Below are 12,473 nucleotides of genomic sequence, written 5' to 3'. Positions count from 1 at the left end.
TTGCTGCATCGAAAGTGCCCTTCATCGCGATGTCTGCCTCCGCGAAGTGCTGTCTGCAGATCCTTCTAGCTCGAGCTGGCACACCCTTCCTCTTCAGGACATGGAGCCACTTCTTCAAAAGTTGTGGGTCCTTGGCAGAATGGTAGTTTACCAAGGGATTTTTTTTGCTGCCAATTCATACAGCCTGGCGCTATACAGTTCATGTTTGAATTACTACTTGTTGTTGCCATCATCGTTGTCCGCACCTAACCTTACTCTCTTCGATTCACTCTCTGGGCTAAAACTCAATACCACAGACAATTTGCTGATTATTGCCAGTGACGCACTGGCATCAGTCGTTACTATGGCAATTAAAAAAGAGCGCTGACCATAGCACAAATAAACCTTGTTGACGATCAAAATACTGAATACAGAGATGTTTTTTATGTTAAATGCACATGTTTAGTATTAGTGGATTGAATACATCTCTTTGCTTAGATGTACTTCCTAAAGTGTTTCCATTCCCCTTTAAGCCTTGACTGTGGTGCTATGGAAACAGAGGGAGAATCTTAAAGGTGTCTGAAATGGCACCCTATTCCCTATATCGCATACTACATTTGATCAGAGCCCTATTCGAATGTAGTGCACTACATAGGGTATAAGGTGCCATTTCAGATGCAGACTGTTTGATACAGTGTGTTATTGCTGATTGATTTTCTTCCTCTCTCATGTCCTTTCCCTTGACTCTGACCCTATGGAACCTGAATCTGCTTCTATTTCTGTCTCCACAGCTAGCCAGGCCAGAGATCTGTTGTCTAAGATGTTGATTATTGATCCAGCCAAGCGGATACAAGTGGACGAAGCCTTACAGCACCCCTACATCAACGTTTGGTACGACCCAGCCGAGGTGGAGGCGGTGAGTAGGAAAAGCAATGAAGGAATTAGAATGACGTCATTCTATGTGGATGAGTCTGTACCCAGCTAGCACATACAGTACCAGTCAAAAGTTTGGACACACCTACTCATTCCAGGATCTTTCATTATTTTTACTATTTTCTACAAAACTATGAACTAACACACATCATGTAGTATCCAAAAAAGTGTTAAACAAATCAAAATATATTTTATATTTGAGATTCTTCAAAGTAGCCACCCTTTGCCTTGATCACAGCTTTCCACACTCTTGGCATTCTCTCAACCATTTTCATAAGGAATGCTTTTCCAGCAATTTTTGAAGGAGTTCCCACATATGCTGAGCACTTGTTGGCTGCTTTTCCTTCACTCTGCGGTCCAACTCATACCAAACCATCTCAATTGGGTTGAGGTCGGGTGATCGTGGAGGCCAGGTCATCTGATGCAGCACTCCATCACTCGTCTTGGTCAAATAGCCCTTACACAGTGTGTTTTGGGTCATTGGGCTGTTGAAAAACAAATAATAGTCCCACTAAGCGCAAACCAGATGGGATGGCATATCACTGCCGAATGCTGTGATAGTCATGCTATTTAAGTGTCCTTTAAGTGTCACCAGGAAATCACCCCCACACCATCACACCACCTCCTCCATGCTTCACGGTGGTAACCACACATGCAGAAATCATCTGTTCACATCTGAGGTGCAGTTAACTCTAATGAACTTATCCTCTGCAGCAGAGGTAACTCTGGGTCTTCCTTTCCTGTGGTGGTCCTCATGAGAGCCAGTTTCATCATAGCGCTTAATGGATTTTGCGACTGCACTTGAAGAAACTTTCAAGGTTCTTGAAATGTTCCTGATTGACTGACCTTCATGTCTTAAAGTAATGATGGGCTGTCATTTCTCTTTGCTTATTTGAGCTGTTCTTGCCATAATATGGACTTGGTCTTTTACCAAATAGGGCTGTCTTCTGTATACCCCCCCTCCCTTGTCACACCACAACTGATTGGCTCAAATGCATTAAGAAGGAAAGACATTCCACAAATTAACTTATAACTAGGCACACCTGTTAATTGAAATGCATTCTAGGTGACTACCTCATGAAGCTGGCTGAGAGAATGCCAAGAGTGTGAATCTCAAATATTAAATCTATTTTGATTTGTTTAACACTTTTTTTGTTACTACATGATTCCATATGTGTGAGTAGTTGTGTCCAAACTTTTGACTGGTACTGTAATGTTCTGAGAACCATATCTTTCTTAGAGCTTGGTGAAAGCGTGGTTGTATTTTGCATACAACCTTCCCACAACTTTCTGGGAATGGTGCAGGATAGTTGTTTGGCTTTGGAAAATTCTCAGCACATTTAAGGAACTTGACAAAAACAAATGTATTTTCTTGGTATTTCATTACTAACAGTTATATAAAAACATTCCGTTTTTAGCATCAGCTAAACTTATTGAAATATTCAATAAAAGTTTTAAGGAAGTTATTCAATTAATAAAACTTCACAGGAAAACAATCAATTAACCAGAGTAAATCGTTCTCAGAACATCCCTGCAACCTAAAAATAAAAGTTCACAGGAAGTCAAAATGTTCACTTCTGTTTTCAGAACATAAAAAAAAAAAAAAATCTGTTTTACCTGTCAAGAAAGGTATGGCTTTGTTCCCATAACCAATGTGAAACCAAAAACATACGTTCCCACAACTTCCAAGGCACCAAATGTGCTAGCTGGGTAGCCAGGATGAGAGTGGCAGCCTTATAGATTATTATATATTTTTTATTTAATCTTCATTTAACTAGGCAAGTCAGTTAAGAACAAATTCTTATTTACAATGATGGCCTACCCCGGGCCAAACCCTAACCCTATTGTGTAATCATAGAAACATGTTCTCACGTTACTGACCATCATGTACTGTAGATGCATCCCAGCAGGCTAAACTGATTGTTTTGCCTGCTGGAATGTGCATGAATCCTCAAATAGGACACATACACACAGTGTCGATACTTTTGGAGAATACACTACAACCTCCTCCAAGGGTTGTGAATGATGGTAGTTGTGTGATAAGGACAGATCTTACTGGAACATAATAGCCATAATAGCAGGCATTTCTTGAGGTCCACTGGTTATGTGCTTATGTATTAAGTATAGTCATTCCCTCTTGAAGACCCTTTGTCATTATGAGATGATAGTGAGATTGGGAAAAAGCCATTTGCAGGCTGTCTCTTGCTTGATGAATTCTTTAGATGCAACACACACAGAGTAGGCCTATTTGCCTATGCAAAATGAAATACAGTATGATTGGCAATCCCTGAACTGTAATACAAAGAAATTATAAGCACATGTATATATGTTCCCAATAGTGAAATGTAGTACAGTGCAATCAAAAAGTATTCAGACCCCTTGACTTTTTCCACATTTTGTTACATTACAGCCTTATTCTAAAATGTATTAAATAGTTTTTTCCCCCTCATCAATCTACACACAATACCCCATAATGACAAAGCAAAAACAGGTTTTGAGATGTTTTTGCAAATGTATTAAATAAAAATTGATGTCACATTTACATAAATATTCAGACCCTTTACTCAGTACTTTGTTGAAGCACCTTTGGCAGCAATTACAGCCTCAAGTCTTCTTGGGTATGACACTACAACCTTGGCACACCTGTATTTGGGAAGTTTCTCCCATTCTTCTCTGCAGATCCTCTCAAGCTCTGTCAGGTTGGATGGAGTGTCGCTGCACAGCTATTTTCTGGTCTCTCCAGGGATGTTCGATCAGGTTCAAGTCCGGGCTCTGCCTGGGCCATTCACGGACATTCAGAGACTTGTACCGAAGCCACTCCTGTGTTTTCTTGGCTGTGTGCTTAGGGTCGTTGTCCTGTTGGAAGAAGAACTTTCGCCCCAGGCGGAAGTCCTGAGCAGTCTGGATCAGATGTTCATCAAAGATCTCTCTGCACTTTGCTCCGTTCATCTTTCCCTCGATTCTGACTAGTCTCCCAGTCCCTGTCGCTGCTAACCATCCCCACAGCATGATGCTGCCACCACCATGCTTCACTGTAGGGATGGTGCCAGGTTTCCTCCAGAAGTGATGCTTGGGTTTCATCAGACCAGATAATCTTGTTTCTCATGGTCTGAGAGTCCTTTAGGTGCCTTTTGGCAAACCTCAGCCGGGCTGTCATGTGCATTTTACTGAGGAGTGGCTTCCGTCTAGCCACTCTACCATAAAGGCTTGATTGGTGGAGTGCTGCAGAGATGGTTATCCTTCTGGAAGGTTCTCCTTTCTCCACAGAGGCACTCTGGAGCTCTGTCAGAGTGACCATCGGGTTCTTGGTCACCTCCCTGACTAAGGCCCTTCTCTCCTGATTGCTCAGTTTGGCCGGGCGGCCAACTCTAGGAAGAGTCTTGGTGGTTCCAAAGTTCTTCCATTTAAGAAGGATGGAGGCTACTGTGTTCTTCGGGAACCTTCAATGCTGCATAAATGTTTTGTTACCCTTCCCCAGATCTGTCCCTGTCTCGGAGCTCTACGGACAATTCCTTTGACCTCATGGCTTGGTTTTTGCTCTAACATGCACTGTTAACTGTGGGACCTTATATAGACAGGTGTGTGCCTTTCCAAATCATGTCCAATCAATTGATTTTACCACAGTTGGACTCACAGGATGCACCTGAGCACAATTTCGATGCTCATAGCAAAGGGTCTGAATACTTATGTAAATTAGGTATTTCTGTTTTTTATTTTTAATACATCAGCAAAAATATCCAAAAACCTGTTTTCGCTTCATCATTATGGGTTATTGTGTTTAGATTGAGGACAATTAAAAAAAAAATCTATTTTAGAATAAGGTTGTAACAATAGAATACTTTCTGAATGCAGTGTATATTAGTTTGGATTTCAGGCTACGACTTATATAAAAATAAGTGTATAAATGCCTCTCAACAAGATCAATTAATAAATTGATCAAGTTTATTGTTACTTCCTTATTTGAGATCGAATCACACTCCTTCACTATAATATCTTTCTTTGAAAATAGGAATATGCGTTTTAAAGTATTATATGACGATGTTAATGTATATACTTAATTTGTAGCATGCCTCATTCTTTTGTTAAAACATACATTTCAGTTTATCATAGCAAATATTACCAAAAAGTGATACCCTACATGATGATGTTAGTTGATGTAGCATATATGATGATGTATAGATGTGATATACAGTATATATATTATATTGGCCATCTATGGCATTACAATTTCCCTGAAACCAATGTTGTACTGTTTTTTCCCCCCTCTCTATTGTCATTTCATGCTGATGAAGGCCAGGGATCTCGTCCAAATATCAATGGTAAATAAAAACTGTCCTACCTCAAGAGAAATATATATCATACAACATATAGAGCAACATATAGAGCATTGCAAACATGATATGACCAGATATGACTGTACAAAACTGTACTACATATATTTTGGGGCGGCTGTCCAAAACCCAATCTTCAGCTCTTTTTCAATGACCTCTTAGAAAAATTGTGCTACCTTTTTGGTTGTAAGTGTACAGTATATAGGACAGCATATAAAAACTGTACAGCATATAGAGCTTTACAAATATAATATGACCAAAGTTGCACCATCCGAAGAAACCCCTCAGTACATGTTCTATGAGGCACACACATAATGACTGCTAAGGGAATTTATAATGAGTTATATTACATTTTATGGTGCATTATAACACTTCCTTTAAGTTGTTAGAACAACTCTTACAGAGATGATGTGGCAGAATATATATGTGCTGTGTATGTGTGGCTTTCTCCTCACTAATGGAAAGCAATATAGGCTGGCATGCCTATAGAATGTTAGACAACAACATAATCATATGGAAATATGTGAAGGGCCTGGTCTGCAGGCTCTACAAGTTAAATATTATTATTATTACTACATCCCCAGAGGAGGTGTTGTCCTTCTTCCTGCCAATCATCTAATCATAAATGAAAACTAGAGTAGATTGTCTTAGTTGTTCAGAGATTCATTGTCATGAAAGAGGCATTGTAAATTGTTGTAAGAAATATCTTCATTTTCTTTCTTTCTTCATCTCAATTCGGTAGCCTATTGTCATCCCAACCCACCTCTGTATCTTACCATTCTTTGTTCTCATCATGATCTCTGTTCTACTTTTACTTGTTCTTTACACTTGTTCTGTGCAGTGAATTGCTTTGGCTGTTCAAACATCTCATGCAACTGATGCTGAGAGTGTATGTTATGTCCCCTCTGCTGATTTACAGAACTCTCATTCATTGTGTGCGTGCGGCTACTACATATTTTGTAAAGATGGCTAGTGTTGCACATATTTAGAGCTAGTGCCATTTAATTTATAGTTGAAACTTTAAATTGTATTGTTTAAGGGATCATTTAAATGCTGTCATGATACTGGCAGTTCTTAGATATCACCAATCTCTTAGCCATTTGGAAAACCAGGTTCAGCAAACAGCCAATTTATTTTTCTCCCTCCAGCCTCCTCCTGCTATCTACGACAAACAGCTGGATGAGAGAGAACACTCTATCGATGAATGGAAAGGTAAACATGTCATATTCCTTTATACTTACTAATTCTATTGCTATGGATGCCTCTATTGGAGTATCTCTGAATAAGTTGTAACGTTTGTGGTCTCTAGGGAGACAATTCTCAACTTACATTCACTGCTGTTCTCTATTCTCTTGTGTATCTAGTTACCTTCTGTAGAAGCTTGTCAACAATTAAGTTTTCCTATCTGTTTTCTATTTGTTTCTGTTTACTAACTTTGTATATTAACTTTTCCAATGACCTTGTAGCCTTCCCATGGTAATTAGACTTACAACAGACAGCTAGAGCAGAGAATAGATTTCTGTGCTGGTCTTTTAACGTTTTTTCCTCGCCTTTTCTTTCTGTCTCTCTCTCTCTCATGCTCGCTCTCTCTCTCACTTTTCAGAACTAATCTACAAAGAGGTGATGAACTTTGAGGAGAGGACGAAGAACGGGGTGGTGAAGGGACAACCCTCTCCCTCAGGTACTCTCAGTGCATAACCTAGTCCCTCTGTAAGTTGATTTAATAATACTGTATAATCACTGGGTTCTTCTTGTAACAGAGAAATCCATCTGTGCGTTGACCCATGCGTCTTTGTCTCCCATCTTGTTTTCCCAAGACAAATATAATTGATAGGCTACATAAGTGTTATATCTGTAGGAATTTGTACATGAGTAATTATATCTGTATGTAAAAGTATCCAGCTTAACCAGGGGTGGGCAACTCCAGTACTAGAGGGTGTGATTAGTGTCACACTTTTTCTCCATCCCTAGCAAACACAGCTGATTAATCAAATTGCATTCTAAACTGAAGATCATGATTAGGTGATTATTAGAGTCAGGTGTGTTAGCTGGGGCTGGGGCAAAACTGTGACACCAATCAGGCCCTCAGGGACTGGAATTTCCCATCCCTGATCTAAACTGGAGATTTGGTCATTTTTGACCAAACTTGCATGTTTTGTGTATGATCAGTGATTCATCTTTATTTGAATGGTATTACTGTATGCAATTAAGTGTTTAGAAAGACATGTCTGTGACTCCACTCTATATTGAGTAACAGAGCAGTGTTAATGTGTATTGATTAAAAAGGTCGCTATCCACCTACTCTATGCAAAAGATCATGTAGGCTATGTATATGTTTTTCACATCTGTGTATGCACTGTCACATATCATGATTTAAGGCTGGGGTCCTTGGTCCATACTCTTCTAGAATTCATCTCATTTTCAGTGTGTTTACCAAAGCGGCAGCTGCGTGTCATTCACTTGAATGGCCACTGTGGAGCAGTGTGGAATCATGATGGCACAGTATTGGTAACATTATTATGGCGTCCATCCAGAGTCTAGTGTTGCTGAGAGAGGAAAACAACTTGCCTCGGTCGTTCTCTGCAGCAACTTTCTGCAGAGAATGTTTTCGGGATGGCTTGGGATCTACAGACATGCCTGTTAAGGGCTCTTGGACAGTGATTAGGCTAAACTGCTACATTGGGATTGATTTAATACGCAGTGCGATACTGTAGCTCTCTCCCTTCTCCTCTTTCTGTCCCTCATCTCTCTACCTCTCCCTCTCTCTGTCTCCCTTCCTCTCTAGAACTCTGCAATTAAGCAGATGGGTATTCCTAGTGCTGAGGAGAGCAGAGGACAGATGCAGTGCAACTGAAGAGCCCCAGATGGCAATATTTCACAGCAGTAGCAGTACCAGGCTCTTTCAGCACCACTTGGCTCAGGGCTTACATAGATGGATAGCATTAGAGTAAGCATGCTATTCTGTTATTGGATACAATCTATGTGTGAACCATAAATTGTATTTTGCCTACCTGTTTTATTGGAGGTCAGATGAAATGTCTTCCACTGTCCTTTAATCACCCGCCTCCCACTGCTACAGACACATAAACAGGAGATTAATGGTCTGCCTACATATCACCGCACCATTGGCATGCTCTGGACCGAGAGGGATCGTTTTAGCAAGCCTTAGCAAACTCACTTTTTCTCTTAAAACCTCTCTGGGATATGTGGGACGGTAGCGTCCCACCTGGCCAACATCCAGTGAAAATGCACAGCGCCAAATTCAAATAAATTACTATAAAAATGAAACTTTCTTGAAATCACACATTCATGATACCGAATTAAAGCTACACTTGTTGTGAATCCAGCCAATGTGTCAGATTTCAAAAATGCTTTACGGTGAAAGCAAACAATGCTATTGTCTGAGGATAGCACCCCTGCTAACAATCACAGACCATCATATTTCAACCCTCCCGGCGCGACACAAAACGCAGAAATAAAGATATAATTCATGCCTTACCTTTGACAAGCTTCTTCTGTTGGCACTCCAATATGTCCCATAAACATCACAAATGGTCCTTTTGTTCGATTAATTCCGTCGATATATATCTAAGATGTCAATTTATTTGGCGCATTTGATCTAGAAAAACACCGGTTCCAACTTCCACAACGTGACTACAAAATATCTCAAAAGTTACCTGTAAGCTTTGTCGAAACATTTCAAACTACTTTTGTAATACAACTTTAGGTATATTTTTTTAGGTATATTTTTTTACGTAAATAATCGATAAAATTGAAGACGGGATGATCTGTGTTCAATACCGGAGGAAAACAGGGTGTACAGGGTGCATGCTTTCTGGTCACGCGTCTCTAACAAACAGTACACTTCACTGGAGTCTCATTCTGAACATGGCTACTTCTTCATTTCTCAAAGGAAAAACCTCAACCAATTTCTAAAGACTGTTGACATCCAGTGGAAGCGATAGGAACTGCAGGAAGGTCCCTTAGAAATCTGGATTCCCAATGAAATCTCATTGAAAAAAGTGACCTCAAATGTTTTTTTATCTGAATGCTTTGTCCTCAGGGTTTTGCCTGCCAAATAAGTTATGTTATAGTCACAGACATGATTCAAACAGTTTTAGAAACTTCTGAGTATTTTCTATCCAATACTAATGATAATATGCATATATTAGCTTCTGGGACTGAGTAGGAGGAAGTTTACTCTGGGCACGCTTTTCATCCAAATGTGAAAATGCTGACCCCTATCCTAGAGAAGATAACTGGCTTGTTACATTTAAATCTTAGTCATTTAGCAGACAGATACAGAGCGACTTACAGTAGTGTGTGCATACATTTTTCATACTTTTCCCCCATTGGGAATCGAACCCACAACTCTGGTGTTGCAAGTGTTATGATTTACCAAGTGAGCCACACAAGACCAGGTACAGTAGGTCTTTTGTATCTGGTCATCATACTAATTCTTCGCTGTCTGATGCTTTGTCTAGGACAAAGACTTGAGGTTTGCTAGCTACCTACGGTAGTTTAATGCCACAGATTCAACAGGAAGCTTAAATGTCTGCTCCGGGAAGATAGGAGCATACATATAAATAAAACTGTTCTATCGCTATGGGAGCATAGGGCTTTTACAAGAACCAAACACCTTTTGTGTTCCTACTTGCTTAAATATTTGTATCTTTAGTTTAAAATTCTGCTCTTTTGGTCAGTTTCCCAAACGCGGTCCTGGGGCCCCCATGGGTGCACGTCTTGGTTTTTGCTCCAGCCTACACAGCTGATTCAAATAAACTCATCATCAAGCTTTGATTATTTGAATGAGCTGTGTGGGACACCCTGAACTAGATGACCCCTCATCTATTTGTTTTCTGCTAATGTTTTTAGACAACCATGTCATAGGGGGCAAGGGGTTACCCATTCTGCCATACCATGTTATGCTGGTGTCAAATCCAGCCCGGGAAAACAGAACGAGCTCAATCAGATTTTAATCTACAAGAAATTATAGATAGGGCTATTTAATTTAACTTCAGAGCAAATGGCTCTATCTAATCCTCTAAAGGAAAGATTAATGAGGACCTCTTGAGTTCTGCATATTTCAATAAGATGTCTGAACGAGTCATTTCAAATTAACCAATTCGTAACCCTGTGGGAGAGGGGAGTAACTTGAGGTAACATTCTTGGTGCGAACAGAAGCCACTGGGGACGAGTACAAAATCTTAATCCAGGAAAGGAATGACGGGCCAAACCCAAATCTCTCTAGTACTGTAAATAGATATTCCCACTCAACCCGGTCTAAAACCTTCTCAGCATAAAGAGAGATGACGACCTCTGGCTGTCGAATTGAGTGGGCAGAATAGAGAACTTTAAATATCTGCCGCATATTATAGAAAGATTGCCTTCCTGAGATAAATCCGGTTTGGTCAGAGTTAATTATATTAGGCATCACTGTCTTTAAACGGCACGAGAGGAGCTTAGTGAGAATTTTATAATCGCAGCACAAAAGGCTTATGGGGCGGTATGAGCCACAGTCTAGGGGGTTCTTGTCCTTTTTAAGAAAAATAGAATGGGTCTCCTGGGTAAATGTCTGGGGAAGTTTCTGACTAGAAATTGTATATTGAGCTGAGCCTAGGGGATAGTTTAGAGGAGAATGCTTTATAAAATTCAATAGGGAAGCCATCAGGCCCAGGAGCTTTACTGCTCTGCATGGACTGGATTGCCAGAGTAGGTTCATGATCACTTATTGAGGCATCCATGTTAGTTTGTTCATCTGAATTGAGACAGGGGATGTCCAGATTGTCTAAAAATGCATGCATACGAGATGTATCAGGCAGAGCCACTGATGAGTAAAGAGCAGAGTAGAATTGCTTGAATTGATTGTTGATTTATTTTGGGTTGGTAGAAGTTAAATCAGCTGCAACACACATTTCAGGTATGGTGCTGCTAGCAGCGGATTGTCCAAGCTGGTGAGATAACAACTTGCCAGCTTTCTCTCCGTGTTCATAAAATGTCTTCCTCGACTTAAACAGAAGCTGCTCTGTTTGTTCAGTGGAAAGATTGTCAAATTCCGATTGGTGTAGCAGTCTCTTTGTAGAGTTCAGGAATCGGAGAAGAGGCATATCTGTTGTCCACATCTAGAATGAGTTGAGATAGCTCCGATAAGCGTTTAGTGCGCTGTTTGTCATACGCTGTGTATGAAATAATTTGGCCCCTTAGATATGCTTTTAACGACTCCCACACAGTGGAGTGAGACACGTCAGGGGTGCAGTTGATCTGTAAAAATACATCAATGTGAGTTGATATGTATTTTTTTAAGGCACTACAGTATAGTAGTAGTGGGTCAAGTCGCCATGCGCATTGTGACGCAGTATTGTCCGGAAAGCGGATATCTAGCTGGCCAGGGCTATGGTCTGAGAAAACTATGCTGTGATATTGGCTATTAGTTACAAAAGGAATAATTATATTGTCCAGCAGGAAAAGGTCAATCGTAGTGTATGAGTGGTGGACTGGCTCCTGCGTCATGGAGAAGACAAATTATAGAATTATAGAAATTTGTTGATCACTGCACCTGATTTTGAAATTACATTGTTGGGCTTTGGTCTGGATCTGCCTAGACTTGGATGTTATACACAATTAAAATCTCCACTCTGTATAAAATGATGAGATTTAAGGTCAGGTAGTGTTGCAAAGCATCATCCCAATTAGGACCATAGAGGTTAGCCAGAACAACCTGTGTGTTAAAATATTTCCCCATCACTATAATATAAATGCCATTATTATCTGAAATGACTTTGGAGGAGACAAATAAGGATGGCTGATAAGGATGGCTGCCCCTCTGGCCTTAGCACCAAAGTTGGAGTGAAATATTTGGTCTACCCATCTTCTCTTTAGTTTATCATTGTTGCTGTCCGGACTTGAGCATACACTCGGCTACGCTTGACCACATGGTTAATTCCTTTTAAGTTCCAGCTGATAAAGCAAGTGGAGCTTAGAGTATGTGAATTAGGCATAGTAATTAGAAATTAATGTTAGTACAATCACATGGCCAGTGTGCTGAAAGGTCAGAGTAATAAAATATAAATTACATTTAAAAAACTGCTATAAACAACAAAATACCCAGAAGAAAACATTGGACCCCCATGCATGGCCTTCCCCCTGTTGGAAGGCTGCATCTACCTCTCCTAGACTAGAGCAAAATACTACCATGTTAAACCGAACCTCAGTAGAGCTCTATCTAGGGTG

The 12,473-nt window shown here is 40.2% G+C and overlaps 1 protein-coding gene across 12 annotated transcripts in view; it reads left to right on the top strand.

The window, feature by feature from the left end:
* LOC129819093 (mitogen-activated protein kinase 10-like) overlaps nt 1-12,473 on the top strand; it is an 85,420-nt gene that overhangs the window by 67,539 nt on the left and 5,408 nt on the right. For 7 of the 12 annotated variants that reach the window (XM_055875645.1, XM_055875652.1, XM_055875644.1 and 4 more), the window contains 4 exons: nt 771-895; nt 5,205-5,231; nt 6,392-6,455; nt 6,847-6,924. In XM_055875645.1, the coding sequence (XP_055731620.1) occupies nt 771-895; nt 5,205-5,231; nt 6,392-6,455; nt 6,847-6,924 (294 nt within the window). Of the gene's footprint in view, nt 1-770; nt 896-5,204; nt 5,232-6,391; nt 6,456-6,846; nt 6,954-8,028; nt 8,191-12,473 lie in introns of all 12 variants that reach the window. The other 5 variants (XR_008754012.1, XR_008754013.1, XM_055875649.1 and 2 more) reach the window with 3 other exon arrangements.

The sequence above is a fragment of the Salvelinus fontinalis genome, chromosome 21 (genome assembly GCF_029448725.1).
Source record: "Salvelinus fontinalis isolate EN_2023a chromosome 21, ASM2944872v1, whole genome shotgun sequence".
NCBI classification, from domain to species: Eukaryota; Metazoa; Chordata; class Actinopteri; order Salmoniformes; family Salmonidae; genus Salvelinus; species Salvelinus fontinalis.
Note: the sequence above shows the minus strand (reverse complement) of the source record. Positions and strands in the feature narration are given on the sequence as shown.